Here is a 27,361-nt window from a genome sequence, read left to right on the forward strand (position 1 = left end):
ATGCCAGCAGTGGAGGGGGAGGCTGAGATAGTGGTAGCACTGGATGCGGAGAAGGCATTCGATAGGGTGGAGTGGGAATACCTGTGGGAGACGCTGGAACGGTTTGGGTTTGGGGAGGGATTTATCAAGTGGGTGAAGCTGCTGTATTCGGCCCCGATGGCGAGTGTGGTTACAAACGGGAGGAGGTCAGAGTATTTTGGGCTCCATCGAGGTACCAGGCAGGGATGCCCCCTATCCCCCTTACTATTTGCATTAGCGATCGAACCGTTGGCGATGGCACTGAGGGGTTCAGGGGGGTGGAGAGGACTGACAAGGGGAGGGGAGGAACATCGGGTATCACTCTATGCGGATGATTTGTTGTTATATGTGGCGGACCCGGAAGGGGGAATGCCGGAGGTAATGGAAATACTAGCGGAGTTTGGGGACTTTTCGGGATATAAATTAAATGTGGGTAAAAGTGAGGTCTTTGTGATACACCCGGGAGATCAGGGGGAGGGAAGTGGGCGGCTCCCCTTTAAGAGAGCAGTAAAGAGCTTCAGGTACTTGGGGGTGCAGGTGGCAAGGAACTGGGGGACCCTCCACAAGCTGAACTTTTCAAGGCTGGTGGAGCAGATGGAGGAGGAGTTCAAGAGGTGGGACATGGTACCGCTGTCGCTAGCAGGGAGGGTGCAGTCAGTCAAAATGACGGTCCTCCCGAGGTTCTTGTTTCTGTTTCAGTGCTTGCCCATCTTTCTCCCCAGGGCCTTCTTCAAGAAGGTAACTAGCAGCATTATGGGCTATGTGTGGGCACATGGCACCCCTAGAGTGAGAAGGATTTTCTTGGAACGGAGTAGGGACAGGGGAGGATTAGCGCTACCCAATCTTTCCGGATACTACTGGGCGGCGAACGCATCGATGGTGCGCAAGTGGGTGATGGAGGGGGAGGGGGCAGCTTGGAAACGTATGGAGAGGGCGTCCTGCGGCAATACAAGCCTGGGGGCGCTAGTAACGGCACCATGGCCGCTCCCCCCCACAAGGTATACCACGAGTCCGGTAGTGGCGGCCACCCTGAAAATCTGGGGGCAGTGGAGGCGACACAGGGGGGAAGTGGGGGGTCTGATGGCGGCGCCACTGAGAGGGAACCACAGATTTGTCCCGGGGAACACTGGCGGGGGATTCCAGAGCTGGCACAAGGCGGGCATCAGGCAACTGAGGGACATGTTCATAGAGGAGAGGTTTGCGAGCCTGGGAGAGCTGGAGGAGAAATTTGAGCTCCCCCCGGGGAACACGTTTAGATACCTGCAGGTGAAGGCATTTGCCAGACGACAGGTGGAAGGATTTCCCTTGCTTCCCGATAGAGGGGTGAGTGATAGGGTGCTGTCAGGGGTCTGGGTCGGAGAAGGGAAGGTCTCGGACATCTACAAAATAATGCAGGAGGTGGAGGAGGTGTCGATAGAGGAGCTGAAAGACAAGTGGGAAGCGGAGCTGGGAGAGCAGATAGAAGATGGGACATGGGCGGATGCCTTAGAGAGGGTCAATTCGTCGTCGTCGTGCGCAAGGTTGGGCCTCATCCAATTTAAGGTGCTGCACAGAGCCCATATGACGGGGACTAGGATGAGTCGGTTCTTCGGGGGTGAGGACAGGTGTGTTAGGTGTTCGGGAAGCCCTGCGAACCATGTACATATGTTCTGGATGTGCCCGGCACTGGAAGAGTTCTGGGAGGGGGTGGCGGGGACGGTATCGAGAGTGGTGGGAACCAGGGTCAAACCAGGGTGGGGGCTAGCGATTTTTGGGGTTGGGGTGGAGCCAGGAGTACAGGAGGCAGGGGAGGCCGGAATATTGGCCTTTGCGTCCTTGGTAGCTCGGAGAAGGATCTTGATTCAGTGGAGGGACACAAGGCCACCAAGTGTTAACACCTGGTTAAACGACATGGCAAGCTTCATCCAATTGGAAAGAATTAAATTCGCCCTGAGAGGGTCGGTACAGGGGTTCTTCCGGCGGGTGGCAGCCCTTCCTTGACTTTCTGGATCAGAGATAGGAACTGGAGGCCGAAACAGCAGCAACCCGGGGAGAAAGGGGGGGGGGGGGGGAAGGGAGGGTGGGGGATAGCAACGAAGGGAGCACGTCAGCGGGGGGTCGCGGGCAATGACTGCCCGAGGCCATCGGCAGAAAGGGAAAAACGGTTTGGTTGCTAGACTGGTAGCGCGGGGGGGGGGGGGGGGGGGGGGGGGGGGGGGGGGGGGGGGTGCGCGCGGGGGAGGGCGTGGGGAGGATTTTCCAGGGGGGATTTGTTGTGTTATAATTTAAAATGTAGTAGGGGTAAATGTTTGTATCGAAAAATTTCAATAAAAATTATTTAAAAAAAAAAAGAGATCATTTTCTTTACAGACTGTGTTAGGGATTGTTGACTTGAATGGAAGTGCTTCTTGACCGTTTTTCTTGATCTAGATCAGCTAAATATACATTTGGGGAGGAATGAGGGTCATCATGACATTAGAAGATTTTTAGCTTCGCAATAGCAGTTCACTGGTGTGATTTTTTTTGTAATCACCATTCCCTGTCAAACTCCTGGGTATAAAATACTGAATGATGGGCAGCAATTCCAAGTTTGTGCTTCCTTACTTTTGCATGGTGAATATTTGTTTCCATTCTGGCTTCTTGTTTAAAATAGCTTTCAGTAGAAAAGTTTGGATTGAGAAAAGACATGGTTCAAAATGTGAGATTTGATTAATTGTTAAGATTGCTCTTATGTAAAAACTAAGTCATTCATCCCTTTAGCATCTTGTGTTTGCAAGATTATCCATCAGTTTTATGTTTGGTGCTGCATGGATTGTTTTTAAATTTTTCTTTACTTCTTCTTGGGATGCAAGCATCGCTGGTAGGCCAGCATTTGTTGTCTATGCCTAACTATCCTTAAGAAAGTGGTTGCAGGGTGGAACGGTGGCACAGTGGTTAGCACTGCTGCCTCACCCTGCCAAAGACCCGGGTTCAATCCCCTGGGTCACCTGTCCGGGTGGAGTTTGCACATTCTTTTTTCTTTCTTTATAAATTTAGAGTACCCAATTCATTTTTCCAATTAAGGGGCAATTTAGCGTGGCCAAGCCACCTACCCTGCACATCTTTGGGTTGTGGGAGCAAAACCCACGCAAACACGGGGAGAACATGCAAACTCCACACGGAGAGTGACCCAGAGCCGGGATCGAACCTGGGACCTCAGCGCCGTGAGGCTGCAGTGCTACCACTGCGCCACCGTGCTGCCCTGAGTTTGCGCATTCTTCCCATTTCTGCGTGGGTCTCACCCCCACAATCCAAAAGATTGGCCATGCTAAATTGACCCTTAATTGGCATTATTTTTTTTTTTATTAAAGTGGTTGTGAGCTGTCTTCTTGAACTGCTGCAGTTTATGTTGTTTAGATACAACACCCACAGGACTGATGGAGTGTTCCAGCAGCAGTGAAAGAATGGCGATATAGTTCCAAGTCAAGATTGTGTGTGAATTAGACAAGAACTTGCGGGTGGATTACAGCTGCTCTGTTTAATTGATGTATTCAAAGAATCAAAACTTTACTACCTATTTTTTCCTTGCCCTCACATTATGGTCTAAATTAGTGTTCCTTATAAGTCAAATGTTCTTCAGTGAACTGTGTTCATTTTGAATTTGCTCACCTACATTACTTTTATACCTTGTTTTTATTGTCACTCCAATGATTGTTCTAGTTTCTCATAAATAAGCTGCACCTTGGATCCTGTTATACAGGGGAGGTTGTACTGACAATGTTGATTTCATATGGATTGAATAGTTTTCAGGTCAAGATTCCTAATACCATATTCATAATGTAAAACTCAGAACTTTGCAGGCATAATTTTGTAGTATAACAACTACAAAGGATCATTAAAAAAATGTCAGTGCAAGGGGGTGTCGTTCAACTCACTGCATCTGTGACAATGATAGATTCCCCCATTGCTGCCATCTACTCCAATCCCATTTCTGATTTTCCTACTATCCTTTTTTTAAATTACAGAATTCACCCATACTTCGAAGTCACTATGGTGATATATTCCATTTCTAATAACTGTGTGGGAACAGTTCTTTTACCCCCTGATTTATGTTTCTAAGACTAATGCAGAGCTGATATCCCACTGCCAAGGACTTAAACCAACATTTCAAAATTCTGAAAAAAGTTGGGGGAAATAGACATGTGGGTTCGGTTCCTCCATAACTTTCTCTGCTCCATTGAATACACACCTAGTTTTCTACATTTCCCACAACTACAATCACCGTCAATTTTGTCTTCCATTATTTGTAATTTGCGTTCAAAGACCCGTAAAACATGATTTCCCCCACTGCACAATATTTTACCATTCTCTTCCCTATCCCCAAATGCAATTACTTTGAAATTAGCCACAGTGAACTGCATTTGTCATATATTTTCACATTCTTTAAACCTACATTTTTCTATAATCTCTCCTGCATGTCTCGTCACAGTTTACCATGTCCCCTAATTTGGCAACAGCAAGTTTTGATTTAACTGCTCTACAATATATGTAGTATTTAAAAATTCTTTGTGGGCATCAATGGCAAGGACAGGTTGTCCATCCCTAATTGCCTTTGATCAGAGTGACTTGCCAGGCCATTTCACAAGGCAGTTAAGAGTCAACCACATCTCTAGGGATCTTCTAAGGTACCACAAGTATAATACTACATGACCATTTGTGGATAATCCTGTAGTTAAATATATCTGGTAGCACTGGATCTGTAACCATTTGTAAAAAAAAAAAATCAGTTTAAGTAGTTGTATGAATTACTCAAAACTGAAAAGGAAAAAAAAAAAATCAGATCATTCTAACAAAATAGGCCACTTCATCAAGGTTAACCGCAAAGTCACGGAGGTGAGTTGGTGTTTTATGAAAAACGTCTCCATTGAAACTCCACCATTTACCTTCAGGAAGATAGATATCTCTTGTTTCTTTACCTTTTTCTAGAATGGGGGCTACCATAAGATTATCCCCAATTAGAAACTGCGTGTCTACCTTTTGTGCTTTATCGTCACCTGGAGCAATCCACCAGAGGGGCCTTATAATTGGATTACCCGTTTTAGTAGATTCCTCTGCTAGCCGAAGGATATGAGGCACAACTAAACTTTCTCGGAGCTGTGTAAATTTATATGCAATCCGCAATACCTCCGCATCATATCGCCAAGGAGGAATGGAGAACTGCATAGCTGGAAGAAAAGCTGATAGTTCAAGCCAGCGTATATAAAGCTCACGGTCTGGGATATCATCAGAACCATCAGTTTTATTTGGATAAAGGTTTCCTCCAATCATATCAGGCAATATGAAGTGGTATCCCAAAATACTCATGGTGAGAGCAGTTGGAATCAGCGACTTTAAGCCAAGCTCATAACCCCAAACAGAATCACGGTCAATCATTCGAACGAAAAAAGGGAGCATCTGGGTGCGATATCCTACCCTCACTTCAGCCAATTTGCAGTACAAAGCTGCTGTTTCTGCATATAGTTTACTGAACATGCTAGGATCAGACAAAGGCTGGTGAGTACTAAACTCTGCAGGAAGGTAACTAGTCTCACCCGCATCAAATTTAAAAGACACAACCCCATACTTAGACCTCAAATGTTCCAATCTTTTCTGGAACCAATCTGTGGTTTCAGGATTGGTGAAGTCCAAAACTGTTGCAATCCCGTTCCACCATTCCACAAAGGCAGGAAATCTTCCACTGGGATCCATCACAAAATAAGAGTTTTCTATTCCCTTCACAAAATTGGGAGAATTATAATTAACAAAGGGGTGAACCCATAACGTCACCTGGAATCCATCATCTCTTAGCTTTTGCAGCATTTCTGAAGCATTTGGAAACTTCACTGGGTCAAAGTCAAATTCTCCATAACTACTGGAATATCGGTCATCTATTTCAATATGACTGATATTGAATTGATACTTCTTGATTTTTTCTGCATAATGCAAAACTTTATCCTGGTTCACTTCAGTTTTGTACAGAGCCCATGTGGACCATATGGGGTACCTAAACATACTTTCTGAAGGTGTAATCGCAGGCTTCTTGAAATATTTTTTGGCCATGTATCTGTGGACAATTTTCAAATCAGAACCAACACAGACTTGATAACTTAATTCTACAAATGGCTGTTGTCCTGTCAGCAGTTGAAATGGAGAATCTTTGTAGCGAGCGTGCAGGCAAAATGCTTTTTTATCTGAGCTGTTCCAACCAATGTGCAGAGGGACTGAATCATTAACTCGAACAGCCACAGCTTTAGACGAGACCCAATAGCGTTCTAGAATTCCACCAAAACCTTCACGTATTGAGTGCACATCACCTGTTACATATGGTTTAGGATCCACTACACCTGAAATTTTGATAGGCCAGTGCTGGGTGCTAGTTTCTGCTCCTCCATACCAATGTCCATCTACCCAATACATGCAGTGTTCAACAGCAGAGTCCAATGCGACAGTCTTCCATTCGATATTGTAGCAAGTTATGCTATCTTCGGGTTTAAAGGTTTTGATAAAGAAATCCACTCTCTCTTTACCAGACTTTGTGCAGTTTAACCCATCTCCAGTTTCATCTTGAAAACATGATTCAAGGTCAATGGGAGCAGATTTGAAGCCCATTTCAAAACCAAGTCAGTGGTATTTCTGATGAAAAATCCATCCTTATAGAGCTCTAACCGTTCTATTGTAAAGCTATTTAATTTCTTTAACGATGACGTGTAATAGCACCATGCAACTACTGCTGCAATTACCAGCAGCAAGCCCAGTAAAATAGTACAAATTAATGGCTTGGCTTCTTTGGATTGTTTCCCCCGAGCAGCAGGCAAGTTTCCTGGCACGACTTGGTACATTGCATCAAAGTGTGGGTTTTCTCCTCTACCTGCCCGGTGCTTTAGCTGATCTCGATTGTAGCTATGAGGCATAAGGTTGTCATCAGGTACCCCTGCGTCTTTGGTATTTTGTAGCTGACACACAAACTCATTATCGCCGTATCACCGAATGAAGCCACAAAGTATTCTGTAGGCATTCTGGACGACAAGGGAGAGAAAATGCTCTTATTAATCCATAGCCCGCTAAATCAGGAATTTGCACTGCACATTCCAAAGCATTTACAACAACCTAGAAATTAAATCAGCTTTCACATTCCAAACTTTTTTTTAAATTTGAGAAGCAGTTAAGCAAACAACCAAATGGGAAAACTTGTGGTTAAGCTTAGCAAACGGAATAAGATTCCTGACGTGTTTCATTCGGTGCCCATTAGAGCTTTCACTAAACTGATTCACAGCTTATAATAGTAACTACATTTATACATTCCGTCAGTAACTGGCTCTTGACACTACAATTAAAAGCACGGCATTTACTTGTGCCACATTCTATTGTTAATAAAACAGCAACTACAAGTATTTATTTAGTCTTAAAATTTTAATTTCTTAAAATTGTAATAATTCATCGCTTACCCCAGAATAAGAAAACCCGTATTCCAGACATTGTTGAAATGCTCTGGTAATAAACTTTGTCGAATGTCTTTGGTTAGGTAGGTGAAGTGCCTGCAAATGTGAAAAGATAATTGAATAAAGGTATTCAACAAAACCAATTGATGTTGTACAGACAGATGCATTAACTGCAACAAGGATTTAGTAGCAAAATCATTATTTATGAAGGAAAGAAGAAAATCAATACCATCCGTACAGCTTTGAGAGAATAGAAAAGGAAGGATAAAGCAAGTAGAGAGAAAACAACTAATAGCAAGAAAAGTCTTAGAGTCCTAAAATCATACATCACAGAAAAGGCCTTTCGGCCCATCGTTTCTGCACCAGTCAAAAACAACCACCCAACCACGCTAATCCCATTTTCCAGCACTTGGCCCATAGCCTTGTGTGTCCTCTGCACATATAAATACTTCTCAAATGTTATGAGGGTCTCTGCCTCCATAACTGTTTCCGGCAGTGAATTCCCTCTAAACTTCCTGCACCTTAAATCTATACCCTCAGGTCATTGACCCCTCCACCAGGGAGAAAAATTTCTTCCTGTCTACTCTATCTATGCCCCTCATAATATTATACATATCAATCATGTCCCCCTTCAGTCTCCTCTGCTCAAAGGAAAACAACCCTAGCTTACCCAATCTCTCTTTATAACTGACACTCGTTCAGTCCAGGCAACATCCTGGTAAATCTCCTTTACGCCCTTTCCTGTGCAATCACATCCCTCCTTTAATGTGGATTCCAGAACTGCACAATACTCCAGCTGCAGCCTAACCAACATTTTATACAGTACCAGCAGAACCTTCCTGCTCTTAAACTCCATCCGTCAGCTAATAAAGGCAAGGATACCATATGCCTTCTTAACCACTGTATGCACCTACTCTGCTACCTTACGCGACCATTATACATGCACACCAAGGATACCTCTGATCCTCAGTGCTTCCCAGGGTCCTGCCATTTATCATGTATTCCTCCAGATGCATCACCTCACACTTATCCCAGATTGAATTTCATTTGTCACTGATCAGCCCATCTATATGCTCCTGTAATCTAGGCTAGCCTCCTCACTATTTACCACCCCACCAATTTTCGTTAAAATCGGTAAAGTGATCTGTGAATATGATGATATAATCTAAAATCAATTGAGGGACACGTTATGGATCAAGAATAGTTTCACTTGTGGGAATGTGATGATGAGATGCAGGATGTGGAGCAGGAATAATTATCCAAGCAAGTGGAGAAAGATAAGAAAAAAGGTTAGAAGAGTGCCCACCAACTAATACTTATATTGCATCTTTGCTGTAATAAAACATCCCAAGACACTTAATAGGAGCAGCATTGAACAAACTTAACACCAAGTCACTTATGGGGATATTACAGCAGATGACCAAAAGCTAGGTCAAAGACATAAATTTTAAGGAGCATCTCAAGTTTATGATGGGTAGAAAATGTTAGCATTGGAATAGTCAAATCAAGAGGTGACAAGAACATGAATTAGTTTCATCAGCAGGTTCACTTGGAAGGGAGCAGTGTTGGGACAATGTTATGGCGGTGGAAACAGGCAGTCTTAATGATGGCATGGGTGTGTTTCAAATGTAACACCATGGTTATGACAATCGTCAGTGGAAGAAATGGAGTCAGTGGCTCTAGAATGGAACTTATGATCGGGGCCGAAGACAATTGATTCAATCTTCTCAATATTTAATTGGTGGAAAAATGCAGTACTGGATGTCGGAGAAGCTGTCTGATAATTTAAACACAGTGGAAGAGCTGAGAGAGATGACGAGGTAGGGCTAGGTGTCATCTGCATAGACATGAAAACAAATGTGTTTTTGGATGATTATGCTGATGGGCAATGAAGTTGAGAAATAAGGGGGCCAAGGACAGATCCATTGGGGGGGGGGGGGGGGGGGGGGACATCAGAGGCAACAGTGTAGAAGTTGGAAGAGAGGCTATTGCAGATAACATGCAAACAAATGAAAAAGGAGAAGTAGGCCATTCGGCCCTGTGAACCTGCTCCACCATTCAATTAGATCATGGCTGATCTGTTGGTGTTTCAAGTTCTACATTACCATTTACCCCGATAACCTTGGATTCCCTTGCCTAACAAGAATCTATCTACCTCTGCCTTAAAAATATTCACTGACCCCCACCTCTATCACTTTCTGAGGCAGAGTCCCAAAGTCACACAACCCTCAGAAAACATTTTCCTCATCTCGGTTCTAAATTCACCTGAGGAAGGAGCAGTGCTCCAAAAGCTAGTGTTTGAAACAAACATGTTGGACTTTAACCTGGTGTTGTAAGACTTCTTACTCTGTTCTAAAAGGGCAACTCCTAGTTTTAAAACAGTTCCCTCCAGTTCTGGACTCACCCACAAGAGGAAATATTGTTTCCATCTTCACCTTGTCAAGATGATTCAGGATCTTGTATTCTTCAAGCAAGTCACCCCTCACTCCATGCTGCCATTGTCGTTGGCGGGGAGGGTGCAGTCCGTCAAAATGACGGTGCTTCTGAGGTTCTTGTTCCTCTTTCAGTGCCTGCCCATCTTTATCCCCAGGGCCTTCTTTAGGAGAGTGACTAGCAGTATTTTGAGCTTTGTGTGGGCACATGGGACTCGGAGAGTGAAGAGGGTGTCCCTGGAGCGAGGGAGGGATAGAGGCGGGCTGGCGCTGCCCAACCTTTTGGGGTACTATTGGGCCAATGTGTCAATGGTGCGTAAATGGGTGATGATGGGGGGAGGGGCGGCGTGGAAAAGAATGGAGATGGTGTCATGTAGAGGTATGAGCCTGGGTGCCATGGGTGGCAATCATCGGTTCATCCCGGGGAATAGGGATGGGGGATTTAGGGAGTGGCAAAGGGCGGGCATCAGTAAATTGAGGGATCTGTTTATTGGCGAGAGGTTTGCGGGCCTGGGGGAACTGGAAGATAAATTTGGGCTTCCCCAAAGGAACATGTTCAGATACTTACAGGTAAAGGCGTTTGCTAGGCGACAGGTAGAGGGATTCCCTTTGCTGCCCTCGCGTGGGACGATGGACAGAGTGCTTTCGGGGGTGTGGGTCGGAGAGGGGAAGGTGTCTGACATCTATAAGGTAATGCAGGAGGTGGAGGAGTCGTCAGTGGAGGAGCTGAAGGCTAAATGGGAGGAGGAACTCGGGGAGCAGATAGAGGACGGAACTTGGGCGGATGCCTTGGAGAGAGTCAACTCTTCCTCCTCATGTGCGAGGCTTAGTCTCATCCAATTTAAGGTGCTGCACCGGGCCCACATGTCTGGGACTAGGATGAGTAGGTTCTTTGGGGGTGAGGACAGGTGCACCAGATATTCGGGGAGTCCAGCGAACCACGCCCAGGGGGGTGTTCCTTATTGTAGTTTCTATTATGTAACTTAATATTGTGTTAATTTGTGTTGTTGTTAATATGCTGTGTTGTTCATGGAGGTGGGGCGAATGTTTATGATTGCTAATATTATTGTTATTTTTGGTATTTTATCATGGTTCGTTTTTGTAGTATAAATTCAAAATTTTTCAATAAAAATTATTTTTTTTTTTAAAAAGTCACCCCTCACTCTTCTAAACTTCAGTGGAAACAAGTCAAGTTGGTATAATTTTTCCTCATAAGACAACTTACTCAACCCAGGTATCAATGTAGTAAACATCCTCTGAACTGACCCCAACGCATTTACATCCTTCTTGAAATAAGGAGGCCAATAGTGGGCATAATATTCAAGACATGGTCTTACTAATGCCTTGCATAACTACAACACAACATCCTTAATTTTCTGCACATTTCCTTTCATAATAAAGTACAGCATTCCATTAACCTTCTTGCTAGTATGTGGGTACAGCATATAAAAGTCTTTTGATTCATGCACTGAAACACCGAGATCCGACTGCACCTCAGAATCGTTCAGTTGTTCTCTGTTTTAAGGAATACTCTGCTTTTTTTAAGTCTTCCTTCCAAAGTGATCAACTTCATAATCTCCCACATAATACTTCATTGCCCACTCACTCAACTTTCTCATGTCCGCTTCACAGCATACTTTCCTTCTAATCTTTGTGTCATTTGCAAATTTGCTCCCCTCATCTAAGTTGATATAAATTGTTGAGACCCCAGTACAGATCCCTGCAGGACTCCACTCATCAAATTCTGCGAATTAGAAAAAGACCCATTTTTTTGCCAGCCAGCCAATCTTCTGTCTATGTTACCCCTACACCATGAGCTTTTATTTTCCACAATATCCCTTGATGTGGCATCTTATTAAATGCCTTCTGGAAATCCAAGTGCAGCACATCTACAGGCTCCCCTTTATCCACTGCGCATGCTGCTCTTAGTTAGCTCCATTTAAAACTGGATAGTCTCTCAATGCCGTGCGCCGCACCGAGTGGGAGGTAACCACAGCAGAGCAGGAAGTGCTGGAGTCTAGTCTGTCACCTTGGAGCAGCCCAAAAGCTACCCATTTAAAGCCCTCTCAGTTACTCAGTTACTCCCAACCATATCTCCAGCCATCTGCTTGCTAGGGGAGACACCCCATGACAAGGGGCTGGTTTAGCTCACTCGGCTAAATCACTGGCTTTGTAAAGCAGACCAAAGCAGGCCAGCAGCACGGTTCGATTCCCGTACCAGCCTCCCCGGACAGGCGCCGGAATGTGGCGACTAGGGGCTTTTGACAGTAACTTCATTGAAGCCGACTCGTGACAATAAGCGATTTTCATTTTTTCACAAAGAAACATCCAGGGTGAAGTAAGACAACACCTCACCAACACAGAAGACTTGTCCCCTTTGAGGTTGCAGAACTAAAGAAGGTCCAACGTGGCTTGAAGTGTGCAAGGCAGCAGAATATGACAATTTAAGAAACACCTGGGGCCCCGAGTTCTTGCCTGACTGACCCAGTCTTACACGATGTTATAAATTCCAACATCATTCCAAAGAAAAGACGGACAACCAAAGCCATCACCATACCAAAACCCGTTAAGGACCCCATACTTGACGCTAGCTACCATCAAATGTCTCTCCTGTCGGTCCCATATAAAATTCTTGAACGCCTCATCTTTCAGCACATAGCTCCAATTATAAACAGTCCTTTGCATTGACCAAGCCGATTTCCGCAAGGACCGCAGCACAGTGAAACAGGTACTGTGCCTTATAGCCCAAATGGAAAACGGTTTTCAGTAAAACCTGAAGACGGGTGCTGTGTTCCTTGAACTCACAGCCGCCTACAACGCCGTTTGGCACACTGGCCTCCTCCAGAGATGTCGCAGGTCCGGGTGTGTGTATGCGTGTATGTATGTGTGTGGGGGGCAATGAGGCCCCCCTATTACTGGGGTGTCTGTGGTGGAGGGATGGTCTCCCTATTACAGGGGTCCCTGTTTTTTTTGGGGGGGGGGGTGATGTCTCGGCACTCTACACTAGCATCCCCATGAACACGGCCTGGCTGCAACAGCCTCAGTACTCAAACACCAACAACTACCAATCTCCAGACGCAATTATACAACTCATCCACTTCATCCTGGATCATAACGTCTTCACCTTTGACAACATGTTCTTCATCCAGATGCATGGAACAGCCATGGGGACAAAATTCACACTTCCATACTCCAAATCAACATCCACAAGTTTGAACAAGACCTCCTCAACACACAGGATCTTCATACAATGTTATACACCAGATACATAGATGACATTTTTTTCCTGTGGACCATAGCAAAAAATCACTAAAAAGACGACAAGATAATCGTCGCGGCAGGGGGGGGGTTTACGGCAACATAGATTAGGGGGGTAGTTAGGCGGGTCCTTGTAAGAGGGGAGATGGTTTTTGCGCTATGTTGATTGTTCATGGCAAACTTCTGTATTGTTGTTGTTTACTATGCCAAAATGCCTCAATAAAATTGTTTATCAAAAAAAAGACGACACGATGACATCAATAAGTTCCATCCCACCATCAGACTCACCATGGACTACTCTCCAGAATTGGTTGCATTCTTGGACACAATCATCTCCATCAAGGACGGTCACCTCAGTAATTCACTTTACCACAAGCCCACAGTTAACCACACATTATCCAGCTTCCACCCTAAACACATTAAAGAAGCCATCCCCTATGGACAAGCCTTCCGTATACACAGTATCTGCTCAGACGAGGAGAAACGTAACAGACATTTACAAATGCTGAAAGATGCCCTTGTACAAACGGGATATGGCGCTCGGCTCATCGATCGACAGTTCTAATGCGCCACAACAAAAAAACCGCACTGACCTCATCAGAAGACAAACACGGGACACAACCGACAGAGTACACTTCGACGGCCAATACTTCCCTGAAGCGGAGAAACTACGACATCTTCTTCGCAGCCTTCAACAAGTTATCGATGAAGACGAACATCTTGCCAAGGCCATCTCTACACCCCCACTACTTGCCTTCAAACAGCTGCGCAGCCTCAAACAGACCATTGTTTGCAGCAAACTACCCAGCTTTCGGGAGAACAGCGACCACGACACCACACCACCCTGCCATGGCAACGTCTGCAAGACATGCCAGATCATTGACGTGGGTACCACCATTACATGCGAGAACACCATCCACCAGGTACGCGGTACATACTCGTGTGACCCGGCCAATGTTGTCCACCTCATACGTTGCAGGAAAGTATGTCCCAAGTCGTGGTACATTGACAAGACCATGCAGACGCTGCGACAACGGATGACCGAACATCATGCGACAATCGCAAGGCAGGAGTGTTCCCTTCCAGTCGGGGGACATTTCAGCAGTCAAGGGCATTGAGCCTCTGATCTTCGGCTAAGCATTCTCCAAGGTGGCCTTCAGGACGCGCGACAACGCAGAATCACCGAGCAGAAATGTATAGCCAAGTTCCGCACACATGAGGATGGACTCAACTGGGACCATGGATTCATGTCACATTACATTCGCCCCCCCACCATCTGGCCTGAGCTTGTGAAATCCTATCAACTGTCCTGGCTTGAGACAAGTCACACCTCTTTAGCCTGTGATTATCCCTCTCTCCAGTCGCTCCATCTGGTCCTTTAAAGACTTAATTACCTGCAAAGACTTGCATTCAAAGTATTATGTTGCATCATTGACTTTGTCTATATATGTGTTTCTGGAACCCACCTCTTCATTCACCCGAGGAAGGAGCTGCGCTCCGAAAGCTAGTGATTCAAAACAAACTTGTTGGATTTTAACCTGGATTTATTTATAAGAACAACTATTTAAATGGGGCCCAGTTAAATCTCACTGGGTCCTCTCTGTGTCGGTCAGTTCCTGGTTGGCCGACCTTTTATACAACATGATTATCAGCCCCATAGCCGGGGGCAGGGGGGAGCTTAAATTCCCCCGAGCCATACGGGGAAAACAATCAACCCGGCCTGTGTACCTTGTGCAGGTTATTACAGAGCTCATCCGAGGAAGCTGAAATTGAACCTAGAACACAGAGTTAAAAGAACATAATGCTTTGGCACATTTACACTTCACTTTCCGTTCTGAGAGAAAAAGTTATTGTTATGCTAATACACGAGAGCTTTGGCCTTCCCAAAAATGTTTTTCACATTTTATTTTGCACATTTCAGTTTGTGAGTTACAAGTTACAAAACTACATATATTACGAAGCAAAAACCAAGGAGAAATTAAAATTACAGAAGAAATACGCCAAAGAAAAAAAAAACAGAAACAAACAAAAATCACTGTGTAGATTTATATGTACCTGTCTCCCCTCCCTTTGTGGCCGTGATCCCCATTTGGCTGACCTGCCTCAGTTGTACACCCCAGTGTGATCCAAACGTGTGTTAACCGGCATGTTTTTTGTTGTTGTTCCCTCTGGTTTCCCGCTTGCCCTCTGACCTCACCCCTGCGGTTGACCTTTGTACCTAGTGGGCTTTTTTGTGAACTTTCGTGCCACTTTTCCTTTATGTTCCGTGGCTTGTCCATGTCTGCCCTCCTCTTGTTCTACTGGTTGCTAGACAGGTCTTGGAACAAGTTGGTGAACGGCTTCTATAAGACATAGAAGCAGAATTAGGCCACTCGGCCCATCGAGTCTGCTCCGCCATTCAATCATGGCTGATATTTTTCACATCCCCATTCTCCTGCCCTCTCCCCATAACCCCTGATCCCCTTTTTATTCAAGAACCTATATCTCTGCCTTAAAGACACTCAGTGATTTACATGCTGATTCTACATGCTGTGGAAGCCCTCTTCTGACCCTCGGATGGCAAATTTTGTCTTCTCCAGGAGGAATTTCAACAGGTCAGACAGACAGTCTGTAGCTTTGGGTGGTGCTGCCGATCGGCCTTCCCACAGATGAAGTCACTTCTGTTTCCTGTTTACTTTTTAAATGTAGTAATTTTACTAGCATATATAGAAAGCTCAGGACTCAATCATCAGGTTGGGACAGGGTAAATTGTTCAGTTTGCGTCATAGGTTTAAAGTACAATTACATTGTGGGCGGCTGGGTAGCACAGTGGTTAGCACAGTTGCTTCACCGCTCTGGGGTCCTAGGTTCGATTCCCCACTGGGTCACTGATTCCTCAGGGTCTGTACGTTCTCCCAGTGTCTGCGTGGGTTTCCTCTGGGTGGTACACTTTCCTCCCACATTCCAAAGATGTGCCGGTTAGGTGGATTGGCCATGCTAAATTTCTCTTCATGTCCAAAAAGGTTAGGTGGGGTTACTGCATTACAGGGATAGGGTGGAGCTGTGGGCTTAAGTAGGGTGCTCTTTCCAAGGCCGGTGCAGACTCAATAGGCTGAGCAGCCTCCTTCTGCACTGTAAATTCTATATTAACATGGATAAATGCTATTTATTACAATAGAACTAATTCATCCAATTAAGCAGCAGTTTTTTTGAGGGTTAACTTCTACAGGGATAAAGATGTTTTGTTTCCTTCATAAGCCCTCCTCCAGTTAAACATCTGTAACCTCATCTGTCCTGGGAGTGAAAAGAAGAATGTTACCAGTGCAGCATGTGTGACAATGACTCATATATGCCCCACCCTGGGAAGTAATGGCGAGGAAAACCTCAAAACGTTGTCACGTGTCTGTCAGGCAAACAACCACCTGCATTAATGCAACGCCTTTAACATAGAACATAAAGAATACAGCACACAACAGGCCCTTCAGCCCACGATGTTGTGCCGAACTTTTGTACCACATTAAGAACAAATTAATCTACACCCCATCATTCTACCGTAATCCATGTACCTATCCAATAGCCGCTTGAAGGTCCCTAATGTTTCCGACTCAACTACTTCCACAGGCAGTGCATTCCATGCCCCCACTACTCTCTGGGTAAAGAACCTAACTCTGACATCCCCCCTATATCTTCCACCATTCACCTTAAATTCATGTCCCCTTGCAATGGTTTGTTCCAATCGGGGGGGAAAAAAGTCTCTGACTGTCTACTCTGTTTATTCCCCTGATCATTTTATAAACCTCTATCAAGTCACCCGTCATCCTTCTCCGTTCTAATGAGAAAAGGCTGAACACCCTCAAACCTTTCCTCGTAAGACCTACTCTCCATTCCAGGCAACATCCTGGTTGGTAAATCTTCTTTCCACCTTTTCCAAAGCTTCCACATCCTTCCTAAAATGAGGCGACCAGAACTGCACACAGTACTCCAAATGTGGCCTTACCAAGGTTTTGTACAGCTGCATCATCACCTCACGGCTCTTAAATTCAATCCCTCTGCTAATGAACACTAGCACACCATAGGCCTTCTTCACAGCTCTATCCACTTGAGTGGCAACTTTCAAAGATCTATGAACATAAACCCCAAGATCTCTCTGCTCCTCCACATTGCCAAGAACCCTACCGTTAACCCTGTATTCCGCATTCATATTTGTCCTATCAAAATGGACAACCTCACACTTGTCAAGTTTAAACTCCATCTGCCACTTCTCAGTCCAGCTCTGCATCCTATCTATGTCTCTTCGCAGCCAACAACAGCCCTCCTCACTATCCACAACTCCACCAATCTTCGTATCGATTAATGACTCATCCAAGTCATTAATGAAAATCACAAACAGCAGAGGACCCAGAACTGATCTCTACGGACGCCACTGGTAACTGGGCTCCAGGCTAAATATTTGCCATCCACCAACACTCTCTGACTTCTATCGGTTAGCCAGTTCGTTACCCAACTAGCCAAATTCCCCACTACCCCATGTCTCCTTACTTTCTGCATAAGCCTACCATGGGGAACCTTATCAAATGCCTTACTATCATAAAACATCTCAAGGTGCTTCACAGAAGCGTTAGAAAACAAAATTTCACATTAAGCCACGTAAGAGATTTGGGAAGATGACCAACAGCTTGCTCAAAAGTAGGACTTAAGGTGTACTTTAAAAGGAGGAAAATCAGAGATAGGTTTAGGGACGAAATTCTGAGCTTAAGACTTTCTTAGCTGAAAGCATGGCCCAGAATAAAATCAGGATGCTCTTGGGGCCATATTTGGAGGCGCATAGAGCAGCGAAGAGAGGTAATTGCAGATGATTCTCTGGCTATTAGTAGCAAGGGAAGGCCATGGCGTAGTGGTGTTGTCACTGGACTAGTAAACCAGAAATCCAGGGCAATGCTCTGGGGACTTGGGTTCAAATCCCACCACTGGTCCCCAACTCCAGATCATCAATGTAAATTAAATTCAATAAAAAAGAAATATGGAATTAAGAGTCTGATGATGACCATGAAATCATTGCCGAAAAATCCATCTAGTTCACTAATGTCCTTAAGAGAAGGAAATCTGCTGTCCTTGTCTGGCCAACATGCGACTCCAGACCCACAGCAATATGGTTGACTCTTAACTTTCCCCTCAAGGGCAATTACAAATGGGCAGCCTACATCCCATGAACGAATAAATTGTTTTTTTTACATAAATACAAATAGAATCAACAGTCCCACTCAGCGGCATGGTGGTGCAGAACCAAAAGGAGGATGGTGTGGTCAACCATAAGAACTAGGAATCATCTGGCCATTCGAGCCTGCTCGGCCATCCAAGAAGATCATGGCTGATTTTTTTGTGGACTGCGCTCCACTTACCCGCCCGCTCACCTTTTATTCCTTTACTGCTCAAAAATCTATCTACCTTTGCCTTAAGAACATTTAACGAGGTAGCCTCAACCACTTCACTGGGCAGGGAATTCCAGATTCACAACCCTTTGGGTGAAGAAGTTCCTCTTCAACTCAGTCCTAAATCTGCTCCCCCTTATTTTGAGGTGATGCCCCCTAGTTCTAGTTTCCCCCACCAGCGGAAACAACTTCCTTGCTTCTATCCTATCAATCCCCTTCATAATTTTATAAGTTTCTAGAAGATCCTCTTATTCTTCTAAATTCCAATGAGTACAGGGCCATCTCATAAGCCAATCTTCTCAACTCCGGAATCAACCTAGTGAATCTCCTCTGCACCCCTTCCAATGCCAGTACATCCTTTCTCAAGTAAGGAGACCAAAACTGTACGTAGTACTCCAGGTGTGGCCTCACCAGCACCCTATACAGCTGCAACATAACCTCCCTGCTTTTAAACTCCATCCTTCCAGCAATGAAGGACAAAATTCCATTTGCCTTCTTAATTACCTGCTGCACCTGCAAACCAATTTTCTGTGATTCATGCACAAGAACGCCCAGGTCCCTCTGCACAGCAGCATGCTGCAAGTTTTTACCATTTAAATAATAGTCCATTTTGCTGATATTCCTACCAAAGTGGATGATCTCACATTTAATAACATTGTACTCCATCTGCCAGATCCTTGCCCACTCACAAACTATCTATATCCCTCGGCAGACTTTCAGTCTCTTCTGCATACTTTACTCTACCACTCATTTAAGTGCCATCTGAAAACTTTGACACATTACACTTGGTCCCAAATCGTCTATGTAAATTGTAAACAATTTTGGACCCAACATGATCCCTGAGGCACTGGCCACTGATCGCGGACCAGAAAAAACACCCATTTATCTCCACTCTTTTCTTTCTGTCAGTTATCCAATCCTCTATCCATGCTAATACATTACCCGCAACGCCATGCACTTTTATTTTACGCAGCAGCCTTTTGTGCGGCACCTTGTCAAATGCCTTCCGGAAATCCAGATACACCACATCCGCCAGTTCCCAGTTATCCACTGCGCTAGTTATATCCTCAAAGAATACCACTAAATTAGTCAAACATGACCTGCCTTTCATGAACCCATGGTGCGTCTGTCCAATGGGACAACTTATATCCAGATAGATTCAAGCATTTTCCCCACTACTCAAGTTAACCTAACCGGCCTATAGTTACCATGTCAAAGGCTGCAGACAAGTTGTGAATGATTTTGTTTGAACATTATTTATTTTTAAAAATAAATTTAGAGTACCCAATTATTTATTTTCAATTAAGGGGTAATTTAGCGTGGCCAATTCATCTACCCTGCACATCTTTTTGGGTTGTGGGGGCGAGACCCATGCAGACATGGGGAGAATATGCAAACTCCACACGGACAGTGACCCGGGTCCGGGATTGAACCCGGGTCCTCAGTGCAGTGAGGCAGCAGTGCTAACCACTGTGCCACCCTGACAATTTGTGGATGATGAGAAAAGATAATTTACTTCTGTCACGGTAACATTTGGGATGGACACCTGTTTTCAAGTACCCAATTCCTTTTTTTTCTAATTAAGGAACAATTCACCATGGCAAATCTATCTACACTGCGGGGACGGCACGGTAGCACAATGATTAGCACTGTTGCTTCACAGCTCCAGGGTTCCAGGTTCAATTTCCAGCTTGGGTTACTACCTGCGTGGTGTCTGCACGTTTTCTCTGTGTCTGCGTGGGTTTCCTCCGGGTGCTCCTGTTTCCTCCCACAAGTCCCGAAAGACATTCTGTTAGGTGAATTGGACATTCTGAATTCTCCCTCTGTGTACCCGAACAGGTGCCAGAATGTGGCGACTAGGGGCTTTTCATAGTAACTTCATTGCAGTGTTAATGTATGCCTACTTATGACAATAAAGATTATTTTTAAATCTTTTGAGTTGTGAGGGTGAAACCAAAGCAAGCACGAGGAGAACGTGCAAACTCCACACGGACAGTGACCCGGGGCTATGATTGAACCCGGGTCCTCAGTGCCGTGAGGCAGCAGTGCTAACCGCTGCACCACCATACCACCCTGATCTGGACTTGTGGGAGGAAACCAGACTCCCGGGTCTTCCGACACACCAAAAACCACAACCTCTGGACTCGCAACTACCCGTACCTTCGATACCGTTGACATAACGTCAACAAATCCCTGCCAAAATCCCCAAAGCCTCGGGCATGCCCAAAACATATGGACATGATTTCCACCAGCACACTGCCCACACCTGTCCTCCATATCGATTTAAGTTGAAAACTTTAATTCTAGAGAAGAATTCTGAGGAACTCAAAAAAGTGTTGATGGGGTTCTTCACCCAGAAGAACTGGTCAGTCACGGATGTCGGAATTGGTTCCAGCAGGAAATTTGGTTAGGTCGACTTTGAAACCAGAGAACAACTAGGCAACACATTGCAATTCAATGGAAACAATGTCTTGGGACTTGCATAATGTCTTCATAAGTGTTTGTCTCCACTTAGACCTAGTGTATAAGGTAGTAGCAATAATTACTCATTGAAGTTTTAAAAAATATTACTAACGCTTGCAAAACACTATCCCCATGAGTCCCACCTTTCTTTTGCGCTGACTACAAATGTTATAATTTAAATTAGATAGCCAGGTCGAGACCATGTTGAATGATCATTTACTTAGATGGTGGTCATTGGAAACTTGACTGGGGGCAAAACATCCCTGGGCAACCTCAAAAAGAACTTCAAGCCCATTGTGGGAAGCACAGAAGAAGAAAATATCCATATGAATAACAGGGAAAGGGGAAAATAATGCTGTCCAGAAGATCATATTCCAAAAATACATAATTTACCTCACACTGAAGCTTAAATCAATTAAAAGACAGACCTGTATTTATTACATCTTAGAATGTTTTTATATAAAAAGTGTAGTGACTATTAAACATGCAGAAGTATTATCCATTTTGTGCACAGTGATTTCATACAATAAAATCAATGACCAGTTTATCTGTTTTTAATGCTATAATTTTGAAGGGAGAATTTGCTGCCCTTCTATGAACAGTGCTGTGGGATTTTTAAGATCGAACTGAAACACTGGAAGTTGGAATGTCACAATCCTAAGGCATTGATGTGTCAGCCAGCCACAGCATTTGAACAGAAAATCTTGTGATCCAGAATCTGAGAGTGATGAACTAAATGAAGATGACACACTTGATAAATAATAATGCAGCTACATCCTGGCATCAAAGTTACATCCTGGCATTAAAGCATTTTACATCACGAATTAAGCAGATGCTGAGCCTATATTCATTCTCTCACTCCACATAGATAATCCAAGTGAGATGTCAAATGTTAGTTATGCCCATTTCAAATAAACATCGAGGATTGTTAACCAGTGGCTACACTGGAATTCATGGGAAGACTACACAAAAACATAGATAAGTAGGCGTTTTAATTGCTTTTCCCCCCTCTTGCCACTTAGGCCTTTGTGCCAATTTTAAATTAGTTTGCCTCAGGCACCAAAGGGTTTTTCCAATATGAAAATTCCTATTTTGACATGATTGAATGAGAGCCACCTACTGAACAATGTCAGGCAGCTCAGGTTGCAACAGAGCCAATCAATTTCCAGAGTGGATACTCATCTCACAGCCATGGGTATCCATTTACATAGGCAACAACCACCATATGTCTTCATAAAACACTTGAACATAAAGAAATATCCCAAGTTGCTTCACAGGACCATAACATAAAATTGACATCAATCCACACAAGGAATTATTAAAATGCAGGTTTTTAGAGATGTCTTAAAAGGAGGAAAGAGGAGGAGTTTATTAGCGGGCTCCCTCCTCCACCCACATCTGTGGCTGGAGTAACCTGGATGAGCTGGCCATGGGAAATTCAGCTGAGTCTGTGAAAAGTTACTCCAACGGAAGAAATCTAGACAAATGTGGTACATCAGCCAGAATTCAACCACAAAGCCGTCACATCCTATTTTTGCCTGGCTTGTGATTAAGTGTGGATTGCTGTCACTGCAATGTACCTAAAAATGCTGCAGATGATTTGGCATTACCCATTACAGTAGCCATGATGTGGAGATGCCAGCGTTGGACTGGGGTGAGCACAGTAAGACGTCTTACAACACCAGGTTAAAGTCCAACAGGTTAAAGTCACTCCACTCCCAACCATCCCTCATTACTCCTGGGCTTTTTCACCCATCAGCCATCTTGTGGGTCTGCCTGGCACTCTACTTTGTTCATGGGATGTGGGCATTACTGGCAAAGCTAGTTTTTATTGCCCATCCTTCATTGAGAAATGGTGGTGAACCACCATCTTGAACTGCTGCAGTCCATATGGTGTAGGTACATCCACAGTGATCCTAGGGAGGGCATGCCAGGATTTTGATGCAGCAATGATGAAAGAAAAGATTTCTATTTCCAAGTCAGAATGGTGTGTTATTTTGAGGGGCATTTAGAGGGTGCTGTACCCTTACCGCTCTTGTCCTTCTAGGTGGCAGGTTTTGTGTGCATTCAGCAGCAAGAATAATAGCATTAGAACAAAAGCATCAAAAACAAAGAAGGAATGGTGATACACTTCCAAGTCAGGATGGTATGTGACTTTGGGGTGGGGTTAGTGCTGTCATGGAGCGCTGTCAAGAAACCTTTGAGTTGCTGCAGCACATCTTGTAGATAGTACACACCCCAGCATGATGTGCCAGTGGTGGAGGCCATGGATGTTTGAAGTGATTGATGGATGGTGTCAATTAAGCAGTTTGCTTTGTCACTGCAGCTGCACTCAACCAGATAAGAGCGGTGTACATAAATAACAGGTTCTCAATTTCATAACTGAATTAATCAGTATATCTGACAACCATATAACATCAAACTTCACAACAGATGTACTAAAATAGGCCGAGTAAGTCAGTCGATTTGCAAAATCTCATGCACTGCGTCTTATTTAAAGTAACAAAAGTGACAACCATATTAGGTAACCATGCTTGTCACAGCCCAAATGTAGATTTCATGAATCCCTCAGCCTCCCCTATCACAAGGTACCCCAGTAGCTCAAACTGAAAACTTAAACTCAAGGATAAAACAGTTGGAAACGATATGTGTACCTGTGGTTTCCGCAGCTACACTGAGCATACAGCACGTCTCACGTTACGCAGACACCGTACTTCAGACAAATCAATTTTCTCTGAGCAGTTTATTGCAACAAACAAGATTTAGCAATTTAATCTTTCAATTATAATTTTAGACCCAGTCTTAAAGAATGATCTCTCACCAAAACTAAATTCCATATTAAACTGGCTGGCACACTCTACCATTTGATCAATTCCTCACATTGACCAGCTAGGATTAAGTAAATTGATGTAAAAATGCAGAACAAATAAATCTAAAAGCTTTCAACACTCTTACTCGCCCTTCAGACTATTGCTGCTTAAAACAAATTCCTAATTTTAAACTCAAATTTATATATTTTGAATTTATACGATCCCCAACTGGTTGCGGGGATGCAATTGTTTAATTACAGCTCTTGCCTAATAATTGACCTTTTGCCAGCGAAAATCAGTTTACAGGTAACGAACGCATCAATAAAACAATTGAATATTCAATTTTTTAAAAACGAATTTAGAGTACCCAATTAATTTTTTCCAATTAAGGGACAATTTAGCGTGGCCAATTCACCTACCCTGCACATCTTTGGGTTGTGGGGTTGAAACCCACGCAAACACGGGGAAAATGTGCAAACTCCACACAGTGACCCAGAACCGGGTTTGAACCTGGGACTCTGGCGCCGTGAGGCAGCAGTGCTAACCACTGCATCTCTGTGCTGCCCCTGAATATTCAATTATTTTATAATATTGAACAGCTAAAGTAAAGTTTCTGCATTATATTGTAAATAATCAAAGTTTCAGTACTTAGCCCACATTTAAATGACTATGTTGAGTGCTATTGAAAGAAATAACTAACAACTGATTGTGTAACACTACTGGATGTGGTAAGGTCTGCTGATGATACAGAAATGGGGAGTATGGTGAAAACAGAAGAAACCAGCTCTGCAATTAGTGAATAACAAGGTGGAATCTCCCGCTGACAAGTACTGCAAATAAGGAGGAAAAATATGACATCCCTTTTTCTTAATTGGTTTGAAGTAGCAACCTAGTGGCCCGAGTAAACATTAAATCAATGCAGAGCAGCAATCAATAATGTTGACAAAATGTTTAAATGAATAATCAAAACAAAAGAATAGCGAGAGGAAGTTATGAGAAACCTGTAGAGTGCTCTAGTCACATCATAATATTTATGGGGCGGTATGTTGATGCAGTGGTTAGCACAGCTGCTTCACAGCACTAAGGACCCAAATTCAATCACTGCCCCAGGTCACTGTCCGTGTGGAGTTTGCACATTCTCCCCATGTCTACGTGGGTCTCACCCCCGCAACCCAAAGATGTGCAGGGTAGGTGAATTGGTGATGCTAAATTGCCCCTTAATTGGAAAAAAAATCATAATATTTACTATGTCCATTTCTGCTGGCTGAGTCTCAAACAAACATTTGAGCACTGAAGTATTCCAGAGCAGCTACAAGAAGGATCTCTACGATTAGCCAGCAGTGTTAAAGACAAGAAAAACATAGGCTTTTCAACCTAGTAAAGGGCCATGGAAAAGTAACCTTAGAAATATAAAACATAGTGTGGGAAAGGTAAGTTCATAATATTACTATTTAATCAAGGTTTTATTTAAAGTGAATTTTAAAATCAAATTATACAGTAAGATAAAGGCAGACAATTCAAACTTACAAAAGGAAAAGTTACTCATGATCAAGAAACTTTTCTTCACACCAGGATCGATCTATTGATTAGGGTTCCAGTCAAAAACAATGGAGGTAAAAAGCCCTGGCACTGCAAATGAGGGGTGGGGGAGGGGGGTGTAGGATCATTCTGGATGGAGGAATTAAGATGTGTTTAACAGCCTTCCTAAATAATATTTATCTTGTGATTATATCTTGCATCTTCCACAACCCTACCTTACCTTTTGGACACTAAGGGGCAATTTAGCATGGCTAATCCACCAAACCTGCATATCTTTGGACTGTGGGAGGAAACCAGAGCACCCAGGAGGAAAACCACACCGACACAGGGAGAAAGTGCAAACGCCACACAGGCAGTCACCCAAGGCTGGAATTGAATCCGGGTCCCTGGAGCTGTGAGGCAGCAGTGCGCCACCCCAAGGACACCAATAAATTTATGTCCAGGTGTGTCTGTAAACAAGTCGAGATTTTAAATCAGAGATATTTGAGGACCAAAAAGCAAGATAGTTCAGGAGCTGACAGCAGAGGGGAATTTGGTGGAGGTTAGGAAAAAGATGAAAGAATTTTAAGATTAGATAAATTTAATGGAGAGATGAGTTGAATAGTCAAGTTCATAGTTGGGGTTCTCACAGATGAGCTAGGTCTGTGGAAGAGATGGAGGTTCAAGCAGAGGAGGGCAAACATTACAGGTGACTAGGTGGCGATTGTGGCAGAGAGGATATGGACCAGAAGCTCGGGTCAGGATCAAATACAGCAAGAAGTCTTACAACCCCAGGTCAAAGTCCAACAGGTGACACCCGAGGAAGGAGCAGTGCTCCAAAAGCTAGTGTTTGAAACGAACATGTTGGACTTCAACCTGGTGTTGTGAGACTTCTTACCCCAGTCCAACGCCGGTATCTCCACATCAGGGTCAAATAGATGTTAAGGTTGGAAACAGACCGAGGCAGTGGTTGGGCAGGGAGTGGAAACGAGGGGGCTGTGGCGATGGCTTTGATAGGCGAGCGTAACCAAGTAAGGTCAGTCTTACCTGGCTTTACACCGGAGATGATCCAAAGGCAGAGATGTTGGGGTCAGCTGTGCCCGGGGGGGGGGGGGGGGGAGGACAGAGATTCATGGACAATGTCACAGAGAATGTCCCATAAAGGCCGTCATTAATAATGGTGCAGTTTGGAGTATGCATGTTGTAAGATCGGCCCTGAGATATTGCGGAACTACGGCCAGTACCACAAGGTCTGAGGAGAGAAGTGAAACTTCTCCCCGATTGCCCGGTGGGTGGGTGCAACGACGAAACGAAAAGCGCTGAGACGTGTTTACAATCAACTTTTACAGAGACCTGACATGTGGCAAACCCTTGTGAGCACACTCCTCACACCTCGTGTTTAACGGCGACTGAAAAGAAAAAATACACAATTTTAAAACAAAAAAAATACTTGACAGTAAATCTGATCCGCGGAATCCGGCACCAAGACTCTCCGAGTAAAAACACTCAACAACACCGGCGGTAACAGGCTGTGGGTCATTAATAACCTGTTGGTAGCTCAAGAGGGGAAATGGAAACAAACGGCTTACCGGTGACAACAGCAGTTAATATTTATCCCCACCTCTTGCAGGAGGCTAACGCGGCAACACCCTGAGGTGAAGGGAATCTCACACTCATGTCCTTGCTCCTCAAATTAAAGCTGCCTCTCCTCTCCACCAGGGACAACAACCTCTCAGCGAGCCCGCCTCCTCCCGCGCCGTCACACAGCAGCAGCGGAGGACAATGGACTGTGCGGCCGTCAATCAACCGGGTGCCCCGCCTGCTCCCGCCCCGTCACACAGCAGCAGCGGAGGACAATGTTATGTTGTTCGCCTGCTCCCGCACCGGGAGGACAATGGACCGTGCGGCCGTCAATCAGCCGGGTGCCCCGCCTCCTCCCGTGCCGTCACACAGCAGCAGCGTGAGACAATGGACTGTGCGGCCGTCAATCAGCCGGGTGCCCCGCCCCATCGCACCCC

The 27,361-nt window shown here is 44.5% G+C and overlaps 1 protein-coding gene across 1 annotated transcript; it reads right to left on the minus strand.

Moving 5' to 3' along the window:
- Window positions 1-3,330: 3,330 nt before the first annotated feature.
- myorg (myogenesis regulating glycosidase (putative)) lies at window positions 3,331-27,103 on the minus strand. Its single transcript, XM_038790704.1, is given in 4 exon segments — window positions 3,331-6,635; window positions 6,638-7,031; window positions 7,461-7,550; window positions 26,933-27,103. Coding segments are annotated over 2 exon segments (2,112 nt in total). The 5' UTR covers window positions 6,927-7,031; window positions 7,461-7,550; window positions 26,933-27,103; the 3' UTR covers window positions 3,331-4,812.
- Window positions 27,104-27,361: the final 258 nt, after the last annotated feature.

Source organism: Scyliorhinus canicula, chromosome 3 (assembly GCF_902713615.1).
Source record: "Scyliorhinus canicula chromosome 3, sScyCan1.1, whole genome shotgun sequence".
Classification (NCBI taxonomy): domain Eukaryota; kingdom Metazoa; phylum Chordata; class Chondrichthyes; order Carcharhiniformes; family Scyliorhinidae; genus Scyliorhinus; species Scyliorhinus canicula.